General features: G+C 35.5%; 1 protein-coding gene across 7 annotated transcripts in view; it reads left to right on the top strand.

The window, feature by feature from the left end:
* The window catches only part of SHANK2 (SH3 and multiple ankyrin repeat domains 2), a 336,255-nt gene that overhangs the window by 124,950 nt on the left and 187,889 nt on the right, over positions 1-23,416 (top strand). For all 7 annotated transcript variants that reach the window (XM_042813893.1, XM_042813887.1, XM_042813890.1 and 4 more), the window contains 2 exons: positions 2,562-2,731; positions 15,238-15,351. In XM_042813893.1, the coding sequence (XP_042669827.1) occupies positions 2,562-2,731; positions 15,238-15,351 (284 nt within the window). The remainder of the gene's footprint in view (positions 1-2,561; positions 2,732-15,237; positions 15,352-23,416) is intronic.

The following is a 23,416-nucleotide window of genomic DNA, read 5'->3' as shown; positions in this document are numbered from 1 at the left end:
CTGTAATGGATAAAAAGTGTCTTTTCTTCAATATTCCTGGGATAACGTGCTTCCATATTCCTGGAGCACAGACACTTTTTAGGAGGGAGAACAAGTTAAAAAACATTGAACAAGCATTTGAGTGATGTTTGCTTGGTTTGGATTTATTCAGCCACTTTTCCCTTTCTGTGAACCAGCGATTTTGAAAACTAGCGTAAATGATAGAGCAAACAAATTTCCTGCCTGAAACTGCAGGTTGTTTTGTTAATGCATCAGTATGATATCTGCATGCACAGCTGTCCAGATGCAGAGGATCTGTCTGTGCTATGCACCAGCAAGACTTTTCTGGGAGAGATCCAGATCTCCTACAAGTGCTCAAAGAGAACTGAAGGCTCTGTAAAGTGAAGGCAACCAAAACATTTTATAAGTAATCTTTGCCTGCAGGCAGTGCCTTTTGTTGCCACAGGCCTACTTTGCTGCCTTGAATGGCACCTCATGTGTTTCACTGTGTGACCACGGTACTTACTATCAGCTAAACTATCAGCTGAGAATTGTTGCTGTCTCTGCTAATTATTTGCAAACAGTACATCACTGTGAAGCTGCTCCTCCCTTTATATGACAAAGCCCTTATTGACATTGCCACAGATTGAATTTCAGAGCCACAGCAGCAGATGGGACAGGATAATGGAAAAGGTCAGGGTTAGCATCACCAGGACGTTAATGAGGTTTCAGAGAGTGGTTTGCTGCTGGGAAGGAGAGGGCTGGAAAGTGATGCTGGAAGGGGTCCATGTGGTCATTGCAGCCTGTCACTCAGGTGTTTGTTTATATTCTTACCTGGCTGCTGCTCTCCATGCCAATCAGGGGTGGCCTCCTTCCTGGGCAAGAGGAAAACATACTAAATTCCCCATGTTCTCTTCTGACGTCTTCTTGGCATGGGACTTGGTGGGGCAAGAGGAGAAAGGGGAGATATTTTTAAGAAGTCATGACTACAGTGCTGGTGGTAGCCCTTATTTCCATTCAGGAAGCCTGTCTCATGTGAGAAGATGTCTCCAATGCAAAGCTTCAACATGCCATTATACCTTCCTCCTTCAGTAAGAAAGAAAATGAATGAGTCTTCTGTGATAGATGAATAAATTGCTGCTGCCTGGCTGCTACCAGATTGGGCAGAAAATGCAGCTTTATACGTTTGGGAATTGTATGTCAGTCAACAGTTTATCGATCTGGATTGTTTACAGTTATGAGCATTTCTTCACTTATAAGGAAAAAGAAATGGAGCCAAATTGAAAATTGAACGTCATCTTTTCCTGCTTTCCTTTAAACGGTGTGAGCCATTTCTGATGCAAAGTCCTTCACAGACAAGCAACAGGAGTTTACTTTTAAAGACCTAAGGACAGTTCAGCACATCTTCACAGTAATAGAAAAGCGTGATGAGGTTAGAGGGAGACTTCGTTCCAAGTGATGTAGAAATTACTGAGTAGAATGGAAATGTTCATGATAAAAAAAGGAGAAGATGAGGAAACAGTAAGGAACGATCCTCATATTTTGTTTGGTTTATAGCAGTGTGAGATCACTTATTTTTCCTTACAAGAATATGGGGAGTTGAAATGCCAGATCACCAATTATTCATCTTTTTTCTACTCTTTTCCTAAAAATCTTTATTAATACTTTTCTTTCTTACAAATGGTTTGTGTTTCTGGACTTTGTTTAAGGCTTTCATACTTTTCATTTTTTAAAAAATTGAATAGTAGGTTATTGGTAGTTTGTGTTATTTTCTACAAGTTTTCTACCCTCTAATATTTGCCTCTTTCTCATGCTATCTTTTTGACGGTTACTTATTTTGGAGAGATTTGATAATGAGCTGTTTGGTAGTTTTCAATAATTTCTCTCTGTGTATCGTGACTAGACTGTGAGTTTTTTAATGATCTATGACTTGTTAGTACAGGCCACTCTGAAGTCACTGCGAGAGCTATAATGATCTCTTCAAGAACATGCTAGCCGTGCTTAGTGAAGATTCAGATCCAACATTTAGCTTCAGGCCTTGGAGTGATGAAGTAGCTTAATTATTTAGTCCGTAGTAGAGTGATGAATTAACTTTCTGTCTATTCACTTGATAATTCATTTTTCTCAGTTTTTCTGTTAACATTTCAATATTACAAATACATCCATTCCCAACAAACGTTATATACGGAGTTATAAAAAAAGTTAAAAGTTAAAAATCTTTCTGACATTGTGGTGCTTGTGATGTATGGTTGTACAGAAAATGTAAAGTTAATCTGGAACTGTCATTGTGCTAGTTCCATTTGTGGAAAAACTAAAAACTTTAGTATTATTTATTTTATTTTCTAGAACAACATGGTCAGATGCACATTGTATTTCAAACAAAAAGATTTCCAGAATGTAAAGAATACATTTAAAATGAAAATAGAAAATGTGTGTATTTATTTTTTTTTTGCAGGGTTAGATGTCTTACTGGAAGATGATCATGCTACTCACTGCTTAATTTAATACTACAAATGTGATGGTAAATGATTAACTTTTTTCATTTTAAATAACCAGTTAATGATTTTAATTTCAATTTCCAGTGCTGTTTACAATCCTAGTGCCAACAAGGATACTCTGTCTGCCTTGGATTATCAGGGTCCAAAACGCAAGCTTTACAGTGCTGTACCTGGAAGACTTTTTATTGTTGTAAAGCCATATCAACCTCAAGGAGAAGGGGAAATTCACCTGCATAAAGGAGACAGAGTAAAAGGTGAGTAAATAATTTTGGCTAAGCATTGAAATTTTATTTTATATTTTAGGAAAAAATCTGTCTCATATTTAATAGAAGTGCTTTTTCCTTTGTTTCTTTAGAAGGTATTTTGCTCCTGGTACTATTTTGTAACCAATCCATATTCAGCTGCCATTTTAACTTTGATTTTGAAGTATTACTAAAATTCAAAAACATGTGCAGTAATAGCAGCATGTTGCACAGAACATGTAATTGGTTTCTGTAGTCATTCCAAAAAGGCGTTAGCACTTTAAAAGTTTGTAAACTTGTTGGCTATCCAAAAAGCTCAGGAAGGAAACAGCAATAGGGTCAAGTCAGTCTCTGTTCCTTTCCTCATGGAACAATTTACTGGTTGAATAGAAAGAGTTTCCTCCTGAGAGTTAGGATAAGTATGTAGATAGAGTCTGGTGTAAATAATCTAGGGAGCAAATATGGTGATACGCATCTCATTTCTGGTGCACTTCCCAAGCAAGAACATGGTAAAATCAAAAGTAGAAATTCATGTTATTACTTTGAAGACAATAAGTACTTCCAGATAAGACTGAGAGAGTGAGGCATGTGCTATACAAGAAACTTCCTAAGAGAGTTAACTGCAGTTTAATCTGTGGTTTTTGCACATCCAGGTAAAACTGGAACAAAAGATCTTCTACTCAATACATGTAAACGAAATTCCAGTTACTGAAGGCAAATAAAAAGGAATAAATTCAGAATGCTAACTAAAAATGTTAAACAGACGAAGATTTCCCTGCAATTGAAACTCTTTACCCTCCAAAGGAAAATATCCCCTTTTCTGATCCTGTATGTAGTAGCTGGAAGTAATCAGGGAGATATTAAAAAGTATTTTTCTATTTTGGAAATGGTTGACTCTTGAAGCCATTTGTAAGTTCAATAATTTTTTAAACTCAGTCCTTCAGAAGGTGTAGAGCAAATCTCAAGAATGCTGCACTTTAAAGATAAAACACATGTGAGATGTGTTTTAAATGCAAGGATGAATGAGGAAGGTTGAATTTAGGTGAGCTGGTGATTGCTGTAGGGCTGAAAAAATGATTTGACAGTTCTGAGACTCTTCCCTGTCTGATAGGAAGCAGTGATTATGAGTGGAAAAAAATGTTGCACAAGGAAATTAGGGAGAGCCAATAGGATCACTTAATAAAAATCTGTAGAAATTGATAAGTAATGGGAGTTAACTAAACTAGAGTAAATTTAATAAAGGCAAGCAAATTCCTTGGGAATGCCAGATGTCAAGTAAAATTCAAGCCACAAATAGCAGCACTGACTTCAAATTCAAGGAAAATTGACAGAGATTTGCATCTTCTGGGAACCTATTTTGTAAGCTTTCAGTGTATGTGAATAAATGCAAGAGAAGTAATGCATAATATCAGTTAACAAAAGCCTTGAATTTTCAAAAGAATGGGTACAACCTAGAGAAAGGTGAAGTTACATTATGAGTAACTGAATGCAAAACAAAGCAAATTGAATATAAATGCAATTTTCATACTTTTTACATAACAATACTGAAAATGTGAAGGCCTGGGGTCTTGCGTGGAATTTGTGCTCACTGAAAAGATGCAGGAATAAGACAGTAGAAAAAGCTACATGTTAGTGAATTGAAAGAAAATGATAACAAAAAACTGAAAGTTATGCACATTCCAGAAGTTTTTGCTTGAGCATAATCTCAGAAAGTTTATAATCACCAGGGAGAATTTCTGGTTCCTACAAAAGGTGAAATTTGAGGAGCCATGAGTGGTACTAAATAACTTTCTGCATTAGATGTGTTCATGAGGTCCCTAGTAGCTGCCAACAGATAAAGAATGAATACGGCTGAGCAACATCTATCTTTTGAGAAGTGTTATATCCCTGCATGATTTTGTTCAACTGGGTTGCTGGATTTAAAGAGTAATACTTTTCTTTATGTAGAGGATTTAAGAAAAGATAGACCATAGATTCTATACACCAGAATAAAGCATCTGAGACTCCAGGTAGTTCTGGAGTAAGATAAAGCAGAAAATGCTTTTCCTGACAGAAGTGGAAACAGTATGACACATTCCTTGGGATGCTGAAGTCTGTTGAATGTTCATTACCAGGCTACTTGTTTACAGTAGAATTTGTGTTGATTGTATGCAAAAATATCCAACAAACAAGGGATTTAAATTTCAACAAAGAGTTTGAGTTTAATAGTTAAATGAATTAGTTTGGGAGCTACTGTGACAGTAACTGGAAAACAATGCAGAGGGAAATTAGTTTACTTTTCAGATCTTCTTATAATAGGATGATCAGAACATAACACAATGATTTTGTGGGGGCACTAACCAAAGCATGTAAAACTACTGAAACAGAAATTGAGGATAATTCATGTTTATCGAAGCTGAATATAAATTATTTATTACCCTTATAAAAAGCAAGGCTTACCTATCCAACATCGAATCATCTCTACAGGGATTCTTCAGTTTCAAATATATGATCTGTATATTGAAGTAAAATGTAGCAGAGATCTTGGATTGGTAGCAGAGACCTTGTTTTACAGCATTTTATAGAACTTCAATGCAGTGAAGTCTAGTGAGATGTTTATACATGTCGATCCTTTTAGGAAAGCTTGGAAAAAGAAAAGAATGTACATAGGAAAAAGAAAACAACAGTAGTTCTGCTACTTAAGATGGAGTCTTGCTGAGTGTAATTTAAGTCTATTTGCACAGGAAAGCTAGAGCCATATCATAGACTTCAATTACTCATCAAAGAAAAAAGTTTCAGAAGCATATCAAACCCTATTTCTTGTTATCATGTCAGTGGTTCCTCAAATGTCACAAAAAATATGTCAGAATGTACACAACAAGGTTACACAGAAGATGAAGAGTCCAACTGAAATGACATTAATGCTTTAAAAAGGTCTCACAGAATGGTACTTATGTATGGAGGAAGAATTCAAATTTACCAAACTTTGACAAAAATCTAGGGTCAGTTAAACAATATATGCCTCTATTCAAGTGAAAATGTAATTATTTGAATCAGAGCAAATAAATAAATAAATAAAAATTGTTCCAACAGGAAGGATTGATGGACTTCCTCTCCATCACCTGAAAGCACAGACATTAAAACTCACATCTCTCAGTATTGTGTGCTGGCTATCAAGTCCTCCTTTGTGAGCAGAAGATCCACTAAGTACCTGGTAGATCTTGTGTCATTCTATCCCTGAAACTTGCTTAGCAAGTCCACGATCCAGTCAGCACTGAAATTTTGCACAGGTTATGTAACAGCCTATTAATTCAATATCATTTTATTTTGTCTGGGGATACACATGCCTGTTAGGAGGCTTAGAGACTCGCTGTGTGTAAAAACATTCTTGCCTTGCATTTAAAAAATAAAAAGCTTTCTCTTGACCCCACCTCATGTGCCAACTTGAGAGCTGCACTGTACCCTGATGCTTAGGTGGTTCTTGGGTTACAGACTAGTACAGAAATTCCTTATGGGGTTCCAGGCTCTGTTCAGTTTGACTGTTCTCATCAGAGTATCCTGTAAGATTGATCACTATATAGATGTTACACAGCAATAACACAGAACAACATGTTAGAGAAAGGGATAAATTGGGAAAAGTTTTTATGTGTTTTATTTTATAACTTGGTACAGTAAGACAGGACATGGTGGTGAGTGAATCCCTAAACTCTTGATAAGAAGTGCTTTTATCAGGTGAAGATTAGGCAGAGTTCTTATCTTTCTAAAACCTTTGAAAGTGCATGAGTGACAACAGATCACAGTAGATGGCACAAAGAAACTATTCAGAAAAAGATATGAATGAGCAAGGTCCGAAGAAAATGTAAACTAAACAAAATGGTCTTGTATTAATAGAATATTACATAGCCTCTACAAAAATATCAGCTTTATTTTTAGTTGTTAGTCATACTCACTGACATCATTTGTGTGTCTGCCACTCATGAGAGAAGGGCCATGGCTGATATAAAAATAAATGTTGATATATTTATACAGGTTTCATTCAAACATAAATGAAGAGCTAGCTTCATTCCCCATTGAAATATTTTTATCATATTTTGTTTCTTTTGCATTTTGCTATGGGCCTACAATTCCACTGCAATAAAACTAGTTCATTCTAAACAGACACACACAAACACACAATGTAGAGTATATTCAAAACGCACTTCAATAATCTTTTGCATTGATATACTTAATTCTTGAACTGTAAGTCAAGTGGCATCTTTTATAACAAAACTCAGGTATGGATAAGGCAATGCTTCTAAGCAGTTTGTGTGTGAAGAATGGATACTTACGTGTGTCATGAAGGCAAAGAACTACAGAAGAATGCATGCATCCTGAGAGGGTTACCTGTGATTCACGTCTGTAGTAGCATACCTTGTTGTGAAAGTAGTAGATGCTACCTTTGGTCCCAACTCAGAGCAGACAATCCCTTAAAAACAAAACAATATCCCTTAGAAACAAAACAATAAAATTTTGGGTTTTTTTGTTCAGAAACAGTGTTATATTACAGCATATCTGAAATGGACATGAATTACCACTTACTGACTGAAAAAAAAATAAGCATTGCCTAATTCAGATACTTTGAAAACCTCTGAAGCCTCATCTTGCTCACAGTTTTGCTCTTTCTTTCTATTATTGTGTGCTTTTATTACAGTTTGTCCATTTGCCACACGATTTGTATGTTTCTAATTTTTGGGTCCCAGAGTATTGTCTACCTTATGGGTGGCCTCCAACTCTGAATTTCTGCTTCTCTCTTTTATTTTTATTGCCTCTCATGGTATCACCACCCCTTCAGTTTCACCTGGAAGGCAAATACATGGGCTAGTTCTGAAAAACGCTTGGTTTCTCTGTTTCTGTGATTAAATATATTTCCTAGTGTTTGTCATTTGGAAATATGGGAAGTTCTTCTGGTATCTCAAATGTGTTCCAACATAGAGTTTTTTGGGAATCTTATCAGATGCCTCCTGTGTAGGTGCCGTCTGTACATCTGAGAGGAGCAATCAAGGTCTGCTCCCAGATGCATTCTTTTTTGTTAAAGAAAGAGAAGTCAGACAGTAGTGGTGACTTGATCATCTGTTCTACCAGAAGGTCAGCAGTTCCCTGCATTAGAAATAATGACCCTTATAACACTACTTTTACTTCAGTGTGCTCTCAGCCAGTAGGGCAATCCAAATATATCAGTAACATTTTAATTCCTTGTGAAATCTACTTATAAGTCATTTTAAAAAAGAAAGATTATTAAACACCTGCTGTGCTTGAAAATATTGCCAGCAGACAGTGTTTGTGGGCAGAAGGAAAGTTGTTCTCCTGGGACTTTTGCAATTGTTAGATTAGTAAATAAAATCCTGGAAAGGGAAGAGCTACATAAATGTATTTTGTTTTTCAATAGCATTTTGTACCTTGAGTGAATGAGCCAGGCAACTGAATTTAACCTAAAAGGTTTGCATAAGGATTGTTATACTATAAAATATGAAGGATGAAATTAATGTGAAATTAACCTTGCTCAGATTCATTGGTTTCTTTACTGTCTCCTGACTTGATCAGTTTGATTTAAATTCCTAACATAAGCTGTTGTGACTCATCATAGATAATAATCTAATTCATTTCTTCCAGTCACTCGTATCTAAAGGAGACAGAATTGTGCTTCTAACTGGTACATCAGAGTAATATGACAAACACACGGCCTTGCTCCTGCTTGAATAAGAGTGCTTGCTTTGCTCAGGAGTCTACGTGAAAGGAGTTAGGATGTTCTTACATCTTCAAATCTCCATCATCTTCAGTAGTAACTGACCAAAAATGTTCAATAGACACAGAATACCAATGAGGTGAGAAATGGATTGGATATGATCATACTCTGTCATCTGACAGAGTAGTATAATCTCCTGAGTCTCCTCTAAGTCAATTTGCAGCCACTTCTCTAATTCTCTCTGCTCTGCACTCCCCACATCTGGCTCTATCTCAGCCTTCCTAAACAGAGATGGTGATAAAATGTATAGAGCTAGAGATTTTCCCATTTCTTGATTCTAATTTGTTCAATATTCAGATCAGTACAGGAGGATTGTGTTGTGCAGTTTTCATCTCTACTCCCCTTTCCTCAAACTAAGACACACACCTGGACAGCAGCAAAGCGGTTAGCTTCGTAAAAAGTAGTTCACAAAGGCAAAGAGGAAGAAAAAGTTTACAAAGCTAGATCTCAACTGGAGCAGCGCAGTTCATTCAGTTCCATTTCAGTTGAGCTCTCTTTCCTCAGATTTAGAGGATTAAGGGCAGATTATTGCATTTGTAGACTTTGACGTAGTGAGTGATTGCTCTGTTAACAATCCATCGTTGTCAACCATCTCACAAGCCAGGGCCTCTTCTTGAACGTTGCTTGTTTTTTCTCTTGACAAAATACAGGCGGTAAAGGGAAAAAAAATGCTGCTCTGAGACAGGATTTAGCCTGATATTGACTGTGGCCGTGGTGGCTGCGGCCAAAACTTTTAAGTTTTCCCATCCTTTAGTGGTGTAGGGCAGTGGTGGGGGAATAATGCACAACCAGAAGACATGAAGTTATCAGAGTTTAACAGTTAGTCTGTTAAAAGAAATCAGACAATTTAATGGTTGAATTATAGGCCAGTAGGGTTGACTTTCAGATAAACAAGAAAGATCATAGATTACAGAAATTTGAGTAGGTTAATCCTAGAAGTCACAGATGATCATGCATTGGTTTTAGAGGCAAAACTGGAAGTTAAATGTGAAATCCAAAAGTGAGAAATATCTCTGTCCATGTTGCTTCCCCAGTTTCAGTTCTGTGCGATGTTCCACAGACAGAGATGGGGAAGGACTGCTGAATTTGCTTCTCCACTAGAAGAAATGTCTGTGGAGCTACTGTTGAATCTGACTGCTCAGGTCAATCAGGCAAAATCATTAACTGCGGATACACAAGGCTTTCCTTCCAGATTGTACGCGGACAGCACAGGAACATTTTCTGCATGGCAGCTGGGACTTGTTTGCATGCTGGAGGCCTTAAGATGATTTTATCAGTGCTATAGACAATTAGTTCCTTTCTAGTAGTTTTGCGCTCGTCTTAAGATATGTCAGTCTCTCTTGATCATTTTGAAAGCCAGAAATGATCTGCCCATAAGGCAGAACAGACAGATCTTGTTCATCATTAATGACAGGGAGGGCAGGAAGGATATGTCTCTGGAACAAATGAGGATACATAAAGAAATGGAGTAAAATTTAAACCAGATTTTCAGAAAAAGAGAAAGCAAGAGTAAGTTGTAACTTGTATTGACCTGCAGTTGTCTTGCTTGTAATATATGAGTCAAGATGCATTTCAGATGCAGAGAACTGTCACTCTGCAAGGTAACTGTCACTTAATTTACTTTTCTCTTTACTTGCTTCTATGAAAACATAGTTTAAACCTTTAATTTTTTTATACTGAAACATATTTAGAGGAAAGAAATTGCCCCTATAACACAATGTTAAGAAAAAACATTTTTAAGTTGTAACTTATTAAAGGTATTTTTTAAGCAAAACTGTTTTTCCAATGAAACACCTACTCTTGGAGCAGTTATCTGTCATTTGGAAGCTGTCCTTTCAAAGGGCAAATAGTTCTGGAAATTTGCATCAAACTGACACTTCTAAAAGAAAAAAGACTATAGTAGATGTTTCTGAGAGAAATAATTTGTTTTTGTGCCCTTCAGGAAATTAAAAAGTATACAGCTTAATTTAAAAAAAATCCAGGTGATGAATTGTTGTTTACAGCTCAAATTTTCACCAAACCTTTCTATCTACAATTCAGAGGAAAGCCTTTTGCATTTCATTAGGTAAATAGCACTTGTAGCAATAACTGACCAGTGGTATAATGGTAAACGATATGGTCAAACTGCATTTTGAATGGAAGGGGCACTGTCATTGTTCCTTTCAGATGAAGAAGGAAATTCTGAAATTTTCTGCTTTCTACTGCGAGTTCTACAGAATGTTCTTAATTCCTCCTCTCACTAAAAGTATTGCGATCTTCAGCTGCTCATTGTTAGCAAACATGTTTACTTTCAGCTCTGATGGCTCTTACATCAGCATAGGCTAGTTCTGTTGGTAGATTTTTCAGCTCATTGTCAACTTCACTTGACTCTATTGCTATTGTGATCTTTTCCTTTATTCTCTCACTTGTAGAAATATTCTTTTTTTGTAGCAGATCTATCATTACCTCTACGGATAAGTATTTGTTTTCCCATGAAAGAGTGTATTTTATAGTAGCACCAAAATTGGTTGTAGATATTAGAAAGCAGTTTCACATAAACCCTGTAACATCTATAGACAGTCGCCTGTATTTGGCTGTAATTTCCATTACATTTTTTGCAAAAAGGATAACTAGAACAATTCTTCTGTTGAATCTTCAGCATTATTAAGAACTTCAGAAATTGTTTGCATTATCAGTGGATGGAAAAATGTCCTTACACCCTACTATATGGCAGTAGAATAATGAAGGGAGCTATAATGTGGAAGAATACATTTTCTTGTATTTTGATTTATGGTCATACGGTGGATTTTTGGTCATATGTTGAGTAATGTAGTTTGAGATGAGCATGTTATATTGTTAATAAACTTAGAGAAGTTGTTAGAGTTTAAATACCCTACAACAGATTGGTACTGTATATAAATTCTTTACCATTTTTTGGACTTCACCAAGGTAGAATCTGGCTTGCATTAAGCATAATACTTAAATGATATTAAAATATAAGATTCTAATAGGATTATGCATATTTTCATGTTGTTCAACTGCTTGGTCTTTGTCCAATTTTGATTTGAACTTTTGTTCATGTAATTAAATATAATTCTTGTTTTAAACTATAGTTTTGTTGTGAAAAGACATACCAGAATTCACAATGTTAATAAAGCCTTAATTTTATTCTTATAACATCGCATTCTTTTTTGTAATTCATATTGTATGTAAAGAAACTCTGGCCTGCTCTTACTGTAGCAACCACATCTTTTGTTTTTACAAAAAGCAAAAGGGACCAAAAAGAAAAAAAAAAAAAAAAAAGCTTGAAATGGTAAAGCCTAATTATTAATTTTGGGAAAGTTATCCTTTGATTTAACATTGTTATGTCTTTCAGAAGGGAAAATGTTGACAAGAAAGTCTCTTGCTGGTACCAAATTATCTATTACAATTCTATTGTCTATATCTCTTGTTGTGAGAAGGAAAAGACAGACATTAAGCCCTCATTCTAAAAGAGCGTTAGTGGTTTCAACAAATTTTATATATATATATATATATATATAAAATATTATATATATATATTATATAATATATACATAAAAGTGTATATATATATAATATGTATATTATATATTTAATTTATCCTTCAAGTTCTCTGCTATCTGTGTTGGAATACATGAAGCTTTGCCAGTTTTTATAAATACAAAAATTATTTTATTCTTGACTCCTGCTGCGGAATTTCATATTAATGACACTGCCTGAGATTTATTTCAAGTATTTTTGGTAGTGCAGAACCTATGTATCTATCTCAAATTCTACATTTTTAGTATTAGGCAGTGTGTGCTTCTCCTCCATCTCACCAGTAACTTGTCTTGTCATGTCTCAGTACATCAGCTGCACCACTGGCTTCTCCACATTTTCCTCTTGCAGTTCCAATGGTTTTCTTCTTCTTGATATCCATAATGCTGTATTTCTTTATATAATCATTATTATTTTATTTGTAGATTTAATCTCTAGACAAACTTAGACAAGAATGGTGAAGTCTGGCTGAATTCTAGCAGTACCTCATTTTCTTTTCTACCTCTTTTCCATAGATGTTAGGTCTTCAGGCAGGTCTAAAGATATTTTCTTCCCTCTTGCTATTAGTAATTGCTGATATTTAATAATCCATGCAATAATGGGAAAGCTTTTGCTTTCTGGTGATCTCTTTTTGCCTTGTATTCACAGATGGACTTATAAAAAGCATTCTTTTTCTCATCTTGACTTAGATGTTTTATCAGCTGCTCCTATTGTAAACTCATGAAACTACAGGTGTGACTATCCCAACTTCTGTCTCAATGTGCTTTTTGGACATTGAAATATCAGTGTAACTTAGAGCATTTTTGACAGGTTAATGACAGGTTCAGTTCTGAACTCTCCTCAACATGAATCTTACTGCCGCATTTTGCACTGTCAGCTGATTGGAAGCTTGGACTCGCATTTGTTATTTGAAGCTGTACAATAGGACGCTACAGTGGTTATAATAAATATATGTATGTTATTAATTATGCTTTCCTACTTATTTCATATGTAAGAAATGCACTCTATTCTTATTCAACAGAGTATACATTGTTAAAAATATATTAGCTGTTGTTAAATACCTAATATATATAGGATGAATGAATAGGCTTCTATTTTTTTTAAGACTGAATTATCAGATTGATTTTGTGTAGTAATAAACACAAAATTTTCAAGAACAACTGGAATTTATAAACATATTTTTCATTAATTATACCCCAATTTATATTTGTTAATACTTCTATTTATGTATTATTTCAGTTTTCTTTTTTTTTTTTTTTTTTTTTTTTTTTTTGCGTGTAAATATAGAGATGCAATATTTTCTTCTTATCTAAACAGTAGCAGTAAGTCTTGGGTAACTAAAAAAAAAAAAGTCATGCTAAATTTTTTTAATTTGCCTTCCTTCTCACTGGAGTTGTTACTGTGTTCCAAAATCAGTGCTCACCCCATCAACCTCTGACTTTCTAGACAGGTGTAGGTTTCCCCATATATATGAAGTTGAAGAAGTGCTTGAGAAACAGTATTAATATTGAAACCCACTCAGGTGTAACATTTTGCTTTAATGGATGTTTTCTTGGGTCTAAGATGTACTTCCCGTTGAAAGTGATTGGTATATAAGCAGTTAGTGGAATCTGTGCAACTGAATATGCTATATTAAAAATCTGAAAATTGACACTTTAAAAAATATTTTTCTCTCAAAGATTTCTGTTAGTAGTCATCTGCGCTTCATAAGCAGCACCTCAAATATCTTAGGATTGCATCAATGACAAATGAGGTAAAAATTTAATTTCAAATACTGTTTTCACAGATACTGATTTGTCAGACCAGGCTTCTTACTATTTCTTTAGTATTCTCAGGACACTTTTTTTTTTTTTTTTTTCTTTTTCCCTAGCATTGATTTGATTTTCATCTGAGTCTATAGTAGTGCAAATCAAGTTCAAATTCAAAGCCATTGAGTCACAGCAGTTCCACTGATACAGAATTCAATTGCAAGCAGGCTCTGGGACTACAATTTTAAAGCCTGATAAGGCATGTTTTAACAGAGCAGAGTGCTTATGCTAGAAATCATCAAAATGGCTCTGAGTAAGTTAATATCCCTACCATGCTGCAATGCTCTGCAGAGATCTTACTCTGGGTCCCAAAAACCACATGCATTCGTTAGCAAAGAGATGAGCTTGAGCTAATTAGCCTTGATTTTCAGCAGGGCCAGTTAGCTTGGCTGGTTAAGAAAGTAGACTGCTACAGAATTGTGCCGCCTTGACTCCCATGGACTTATTTTTGGTAGCTCAGGGACCTCCATGCTGAACACTAGGTTTTGTACAGATGTACTCTGGAGACCTGTGTTGTATGACTGACCTATGTTCCTAGTCAACCTACTCTGAAGAGCTATCCATGTTTTTATTAGTCTATTATATCATATGTATTCTATTAAAATAATTGATAGTATATTTTTAATAGAACATTTATGTTCTTTTAGTGTATATTATTAACACAGTGATTAGGAAGAATCTCACCTCCAATTGCTTAGAAGTAAAAACATGCATTATTATTGTGCAATTATTACAATCCTTGATAACTAGAACTAAAGCTTTTTTTTTCCATTTGAAACTTACTATGTCCCTATTTTTATTATCTTCTACTGAGAAAGGACACTGAAATGTTTCAAAAGGCATGTACATTGTGTAGTGCACCTATGGGATGTTTTTGCTGCTGCATACTCAAACTATTGAACCACATTACTTGACCTATATTACACGTCTCTGGAGTTACCCACTAAATAAAACGGCATGTTTCCTTAGGAAGTACAAAACATATGAGATCTCTTTCTCTCCATGTATACATATATATGGAAACCCAGTTTCAACATGGATTCAATTTTACGGTGTGTTCATCACTTCAGCTTAATCTGAACAGGAAGGACACATTTTTTGGTGTTAATACGACCATACGTTTATTCTTTTAAATTGGCAATGCAAAAACTGAAAATGAAAGGGATTATGTAAGGGCTGAAAAACTTCTGATAAAAATAGTTTGGGCAGGGGTTTCAAAGGTTGATTAGGGTTAAGTTACGTTTGAAGTTTACTCTGTGCTTACTTTTGCAGCAATAGAATTTAAGTTATTAGATAGTGTGTTTGCTCTTAGGAGCATGATATTCAATTATTATTAAAAAGTTTTTCAAATAATCTTAGTTTTTACATCAGAAGAGAAAAAAGTCTAATGCTTCCTATGTCTCTATTTTTAGTTTTAAGTATTGGAGAAGGTGGATTCTGGGAAGGCAGCACCCGGGGACATATTGGATGGTTTCCTGCAGAATGTGTTGAAGAAGTTCAGTGTAAACCAAATGAAAGCAAACCAGGTAATCAGTTTAAGTTCTTGTTGAATTCTAACAATGACAAATGTGACATATGGGACAAGCAGAGACAGCCTAGATGGTAATGTGTTATACAGCAGTGTGTTTGTGCAATATTAGAAACTGGAGAATTAAATAAAACTGAGCTGCTGAATTAAAAAAATATAGGTTTATTAATAAGATTTTACTGGATGCTATCTAAGCAGTCTTTCACATGAGGGATGATGCTGTGAAGTACTGTGAAATCTCTTTCATGGAGCTGTATTCACAAATTTGCAAAGTGGTGTGCTGTGCTTTACCTTCTTACAGTATGGGAGAATAATTAGACAAATAATGGAAGGAAAATCGATCAGTCATCTCCCAGTCTAAGGCAGTCATATAATGTATTATACTCTTCTTCATAGAGGCGATGTTTCCTCTGTTGACCTTTTACCAAATTTTAGAGGAGACATCTGTTAGCAGGATGGCCCACATACCACCTTGCTGATAAGAAATGAAATAGAATTCTCCATTATCCTACACTTTAACTGCCATGAGTAAACCAATAATGACTTCAGGAAGTAGTCTCTACATTTCAAGTAAAATAAAAGAAAAATGAACATTGAAGCATGCTATTTTAAGAATTACCTAGCATCTCATAATTTCTGTCCTTTTAAGAATTACGATATGAGGACATACTCTCTAATTAAAAGCTCATTTTAAATGAGCTCTAAGAACATAATTAATGTTCTCTACAAATGTGGGCAGTTCTAAATTAGCTATCAATGTGTTTTGGTTCTCTGAGGTATTGACTAAGAATTTCCTGGCATTGCACAGAAAATACCCTAAAATTTATGCATAGTATTATTCATTCATGAATATTATTATTTTAGGTGTACCATTGTAAACTGCACAGGCATACTTCTTTTACTTCTTGCATGTGCACTAAAGTATATATATAAACTGGATGGTATGGAATAGAATTGAATATTCTGGATAGGATAATTCCAGAGTAGTAAGAATCTGGAGATGTTTGTAAGATATTGTAATTATTTTAATTTCCTTTCTTATAATGGAAGCAGAGGTAAAATGAAATAGATTTTAAGGGATAAGCAGAACAGGAGATCAAAAAGGTTGCTTTTATAATACGAAAGCTATAAGAATGAAGGAATGTGGCATCAGAGACAGTGCTCTAAAGATAAGCAAGCACTACATGGAAAGGTTATACTTCCTCTTCCATTTCCCTTTTGAGGAATAATAATAATAATAATAATAAAAAAACAACAGGCAAAATCAAATCTAATATTTGGAGAGAACAAATTCAGCCTATAGAGTAATGAGAGAATAGTTGGGTAGCTCCTCAAAGGGAGCTTAAGAAGAAATAAGAAGAAATAAGAATTTAAAGACGTGGAGGTATATTAAACAAAAGGAAGACTGAAGCTGGAAATGATGAATCTAGGAGCAGTGAAGTTTGTTCTCAAATATGGGATAAGACAAAGAGAATAACAAAATTGGAATTCCAGTATACAACATTTTTCAGAAACAATATGGAACAAGAATAAATTCAGTCAATGTGAAAGATAATTTACTGAAGCGTAACACATGAAAAATTCTGAAGGCCCCTCAATAACAGTTTGTGGCCACTTGATTGGAGGACTTCAGAAAGATATAGTCTGTATAGGAAAAATGTCATAAACAGCTTTCTTGGCTCTATCATGGCAACTCTGCATTACATCAGAGCTGTGTATTTTTGTATCCAAATCGGAAGAAAGTTCTGGGGAGGGAGATTATGTGAAGTTCTAACAAATGAAAGCAGTTTTATATCTTCTTTAGGCATATGCAGTAGTTTTGTACAAAGTAATCAAATCTGTTTGTCACAGAACCTTAAAGGTCTTTTCAAGAAACAGTACAGAAGTAAATTCAGTATATCACAAGATTATTTTAATGTATGACAAGGAACAGTGCTTTGATCAGTCAAAGAAAATGAAAATTAAGAAAAAAATTGTTTTGATAAGAATAAAAACATGACTAAATCTGGAAGTACTGAAAGAACACCAACAGAAACATCTTAACATTTTCTGACGTGAAATTTTGAAATCTTCTACCATGTGTCTGGTACAACACCAGAGCACTTATTGTTCTTTGTACCTTGTCTTTCTGATTGTTCTTCAGTTTACTTATTGTAAATTTTTAACATTACCTGAAATTCTTAAGTTTAACATTCTTCTTTGCCAAAAAATAATATGATTAAACAAACACGAATGTGCACAATTTCTACACCTTTAAACTTGTGCACTCACGTATTTTCCTGGGCTGTCTGGAAAACTCTGGCTTTCTGCCCTACACTCAAAAATCACAGGTAAAGTACAGTACACGCCTCTCTGTGCTATGAGCATGAAATATGTCAAATCCAAAATATATGCCATATTGTCATTGAGATATGGTATGGACTGAAAGCAGCTGATCACTGAATTGCTCTATGCAGTTAGCTTCATTCCTTTTGCATAGGAAACAATGGGAATGAAAAGAGAAAGCTTTATAAGCAAAAATCAGCCAGTACTCCCTCTGAGTACAAATGCAAAATAATTTAGAAAAATGTGTTAAGCATGGTGAAAAGATTAGAAATTAAATTAGGTCTGCTGGGATTGCTGAAAGAGCATCAGCTGAGAAACATCATAAACTTGTGGAAGTTGCAAGAATTTGCATCTTGGACTTTGCAAAGAAGCAGAAATTCTTACGATAATGATTTAGTAAGTAGATCATCATAATGTGTAGGAAATGAATCTCAAACTCAGCTCTTTTCAGACCAGGACCAAAGCAATAGATTTTTATTTTTTTTTTTTTTCTGTAAATGAGATTTAGGAACATTTCTTCAAATGACTTCCCTTTGCTATTAAGTTTGAATAATTGTGTTTAATAGTAGCTTGCCATTTGCATGCCAAGGGTGAAAGAAATAGTTCTTGGAAAAAACAAACCACAATTAAACACTACATGCCCAGTAAAACTGGCAGGCAGGTGTTTCATGTCATGCTGATGTATAATCTCACTTCAAAGACAAGTTCAATTTTCAGGGAATTTCGTTGCCATCCAGACTCTTCTCTGGAAGTAGGCAGCACAGAATGGCGCCTGGTTCCTGCGATCTCTTCAAAGATACCATGCCAGCTTGGCAAGTTCTGTTTTCCAAAAGACAGTCATATTGACTGACATTAATTCTAAAACGCTTCTTTAATCCTTCATTAGTTGAGACTTGTAGAAAATATTCCATTATTTTCCTAGGACTGATGCTGGGCTTACGGGATTTTAATTATCCAGGTCGTCTCGTTTACTCTTTAAAGCACAAGATCTTTTTTCTTTTAGCTTTATAAAGTTTCCTTAGTATTTCAAGAACAAATGAAATATGAGTTATGACAAGAAAATCATTATCAGTGGCCTGCTGTATTCCTTTGCTTATTTTTGAAAACTTATGAATACAAAATCTTCATGCTATCTTGTTTTAAACAATGTATTTTTAGTAGCCATATTTAACATTTTTCTGAATCTTAGAGTCAGAAGTATTCTTTCAGGGGAGATTGGTACAACTTTTTTTTCTTCTAGCACAAACACAAAATACAACTGTTACTTATTTCTTTCTGCATTGACAGCTTTCCTTTGTTATTCAGGAATGAACCAATTCCGATGCTATTTTTTTCTTTTTCCTAAATATGAGAATAGGATAGTGGAATAATGACTTCAAAATAAAAGAGGGGAAATCTAAGATAGTTGTTTGGAGGAAATTCTTCACTCAAAGGGCAGTGAGGCCCTGGTGCATCTGCCCAGAAGGAACTGTGGGTGCCCCATCCCTGGAAGTGCTCAAGGTTGGGTCAGATAGAGCCCTTGTCAGCCCCATCTGTGAGGGGCAGCACTGCCCATGTCAGGGGGCTCGGATTGGGTGGGCTGTAAGGTCCCCTCCAGCCCAAGCCATGGTATGATTCTGTAAAAATAGATTGTTTGCATGTGTGCCAAAGTGTTCTGGGTGGATTAGAATCATGTTCTGCAGGAAAAGCTTGATATGCACGAAACCTAAGTTATCTGACATTTATGTAAATATGAGGCTCTAACTTGTGTTAATAGACATCTTAATAGGATTTATTAGCTAAGTAATGCAACTCACAGCAACACAAGTCATCTTGGATCTCTGGCAGCAATAGTTTGCATACACTGAGGACACACTATATAACGTAGATAAAATAAAAAGCAAGGCTCTTCCTCTTACCAGCTTATTTTCCTCTTAGAATTCATTTTCTTTCTTAATATCGGGAGAATTTCTACCTAATACTTGCCAGTGGCAAATGAAGTATGAAATAATAAGTTGTTCTTAAAATCAGCTGTCTCACCAATAGAATACCATAAGCATAGATATTTTCATTTGCTTTTCTCCCATCACTCTGTCTTGACAGATATAATACAGAAATGCTTTCTGTTGGATTTGCAATTTTACACTCCATGTCCTTCAGCGCTCATATATTGATTACCTGATTACTTGTAGCTGAGGTGAACCTTCATTTAGTTTTTTAGCAAGAAGTGATCTTTAATGTGTATTGCTGTTTCCTGCTGTGTTCTCTACCAATTGATTTGCCTGAAGAACTCTTAGATTTTACAGATGATACCAAAATGTAGGCTCAGCGTGTCTTTTAGTTATTCTCACTTTAGAAATTCCCTTTCATTTCTTGACTTCCTCAGTGTACCTTTCCCTGAGTTCTTTGCTTATCTTTCATATCGTCTTTTGGGTTATTTTTCGCTCAGCAGCAACCTCCATGCATTTTTCTATCCTGTGGCCTTAGGGTACACATTATAAGCAGTTGTAGCATGTCTAATTCAGAGAATGAGGGGAAGATTTGACATATAAAATCTCTGCACTTCATAGAGTAGTTGATTTCCTAGCAAGCTCACTTTATTTCTCAAACTTTGTATTTTTCAAATTCATATTTTTAAATTTACACTTACATTCAATTTAATAGTAAAGTTTATCTAAATCTCCTTTTATGTTTCCCTCAGATTTTCTATGATCCTTTGTTTCAAACTTATACTCTTATTATTCAATTTTTCTACCCCTCTCTTCCTCGCTCTCCCCCTCCCCTTCCCTTCCTCTCCTCTCTTCCTCTTTCCTTTTTCTTTTCCTTTTCCCTTAAGCAGCTTTACTAATGAGATCCAGCTTTTTACCTTGTTTACAGTAGTCTTATAGATACTGTTAGGTCTTCATACACGTTTTTTTTTAACTGGTAATTTTTGGACACTTGGTATAATACTCTGGAGTATATGCTCTGAATCAGCCATCATTTGTGCTTTTGAATTTACAATATTTCTGCTTATTTGAATAGTTTTTTAGTTTTGTGAAGTTGTATTTTACATTATTCTCTTCGCATGTGCCTACATATAATGGAATATAGAGTGTGATTTCTCACCTGACAAAGAGGTGCTTTGCTGCTACTTCTGGTATAGATAAAATCAGGGACTATCCACATCACCAAGCGGTCCAGCAGGAAGAAAGCAAATCCAAAGAGTGAACCTCACATTCATAACACAGGCGCCTGAGTGCTCATTTCAGACTAGACATATTTTGGGCATGTGATTCGAACAGTCACTAGTGGCATCTTTCATTTAGTTTCCTCTTAAATGAATCTTCAAATGTACAAACTCTGAGCCTGCTCAGTCTTGTGGGCTTTTAGCAGTGTGGGGCACTTCAAAGCACATTTCTAGCCCAGGCTAAAATGCTAATGTAGATGCTCTCATGCTGACCTCTAGTGTCACTGGTGCTCAGAGCAGATGCTATCTAGTGTCTAAGGTGGTCTTTCTCTCTGAAAATGTGTATACCAGTAAGTTCGGTACAGCTTGTTCCTGTGTTCTTAGCAGAGTGAAAACACAATAGATTTTCCAGTAACAGAACATTTCCCATGTTTGTGTTTTACCCATGTAATCATACACTGATTCTATAAGCAGAAACTGTAGTTTGCCTCATCCAGCATTCCCTCTAGATGTCAGAAGCTACCAAACAGTTTAAAGTTGTATTAATAAAAGGAACGCTTTACTACACAGACTGCTAATATTGAGATACAGAATTTGCTTTATTACACATTCTCAGTCTTTAACAATATGTGCATTCAGTATAAACAGATATATTCCCAATTTCTGCCTCCCCTTTTTAAAGTAGTACAACACCTTTGCGGACAGTGTAACCAGACAGGCTGGTAGAAAATTGATTTCCATTCTTATAAAAGATGATGTTTCCTTGCTGTGCATAGAGGAGCTATATACATTCTTACATAGCTGATGGTTAATTTCAAACATTTTCTGTTTAACTCCTTGTGAGGTGAAGGGGTGCTAGAAAATTAAAGTTTCACATTCCTTTTTCTACTTCTTCATCCTGGGATAGTGATACAGTGTACTACAAAAGAATATCTTACTGGGTGTGCTCTGTTAGGCAAGCAAACAGTAAATCTTATCCAGTAAATTTGATCTCTTTACGTGGTGTGTGCATGCAGGCATGCATGTATACCTCACTGTATTCCAGTTTGGAACAGAAATGTAATCCAGTGAGCCTTATCCATGAATCATCAAGACCAGAGGACATGATGGAACACGTGTTCCATCCAAGCAGAGCTTGTTTATGCAGCCGAGGACTTGGACTGGGTGCTTGCTGTGGAATAATCCTGTCTTCGGCTACCTGTAGAGGGCTTGGAGCTTTTGGATGTGGCCATCACACTCCTTCCTATGAGCTGTGGGGCACCTGAGTTCTGGAAGGTTTTTGATAATAAGTTTAGATAAATGCTCCTTCCATGTTATTTCAGCTTGAATAGAAGGTACATAGATATCTGTGGCAAAATGATTGTGCAACTGAAACTATTTGACATAAACAGCAAAAATTAAAGACAAAGCATTGCTGCAGCTGGAGAGACTAAAGAAGGAGGTATAAAAATAAATTACATAGGTAAAAAGTGAAAGACGAATTTTTGTTGTGGAAGTTAACCACAAACCTTCTAACGAGAGTTGTGTTAATAGCTGAGAAGTCTGATAGCTTGGAAATGTGTTCTGACAATAGCAAGGGCATTGGCTGAGCTTAATATGGCAGAGCATGTAAACCAAGTAAAAAATTTTAAGCACAAGATTGCCACACATGTAAGTAAGTTTATCACTGTAAAAACATGGTATGATGTGGATACAAATTCAGCTATTTGAAAATAGGTGAAAAGCTCAAGAGATTAATGCTATATCCTTGTAGTTTCAGACACCAGTCCTAAACATGGTTTGCAGTTGAATAGATGCGTTTATGCAACCTTACCCCTGTCTATTTGAGGAATGTCCAGCTATCAAAACCTGGTACCCAGAGCTCAAAAGAACAGGTCAAACAGTATTCTGTTAAGTCCCACTGCTTTGAAGTATACCGTCCAAACCTCTGACCTCTGAAATAAGCTTTTCTGCCCTATTTCTGTATTGTGCACAACAAACCACATGGCTCTCATGGTTCTGAAAAGTTCCACCTTTTGATAAATGATTTTCTTCTGTAAAATATATTTCCCATCTCCAAATTTATAATTTAAAAAAATGTGGATAGGTGACAAGACATGGCACAGCAATCATCCACAGAAATTGTGTTCTGTGTGAAAAAGAATGCTTCACACTGTATTTTTGTACAAACTGCATTCCCTTCCATCAAAGAGTAGGAAAAAAATGCTCTATCCTGGAATGAAAAAAGTGAGTGTGAAGAACTAGACCTAAAGTGCTTTCCACAAATCCCAGCTGACATGGGAACTTGGTACAATAGTATTCAGCCAGTTCTGATAACTCTGTAGCTGAGAATGCAAATCAACTCTAGTTTTTGTCTCGAGTACTGGAAATTTAAAGAATGAACCTCAGCAACTTTCTATACTTTAGCTTTGCTGAGCAAAGTATTTGTGCTCTCAGTAATGATAAACAGCAGTTTAGGAAAAGACTTCTAAATGAATCATCACTCAACAATAATGCTAAAGAGCTGTTTTGGTCCACAAACAAGCTATATTATATGATGGAGTTTTGTGCTTCCCACACAGCCTGGTGATGTGTATTCTCTCTGACCAAG

This window comes from Centrocercus urophasianus, unplaced genomic scaffold (genome assembly GCF_019232065.1).
Source record: "Centrocercus urophasianus isolate 14NV4802_14NV808 unplaced genomic scaffold, USGS_Curo_1.0 seq_14, whole genome shotgun sequence".
Taxonomy (NCBI): Eukaryota; Metazoa; Chordata; class Aves; order Galliformes; family Phasianidae; genus Centrocercus; species Centrocercus urophasianus.
The sequence above is the reverse complement of the archived record's forward strand: the minus strand, read 5'-3'. Positions and strand labels throughout refer to the sequence as shown.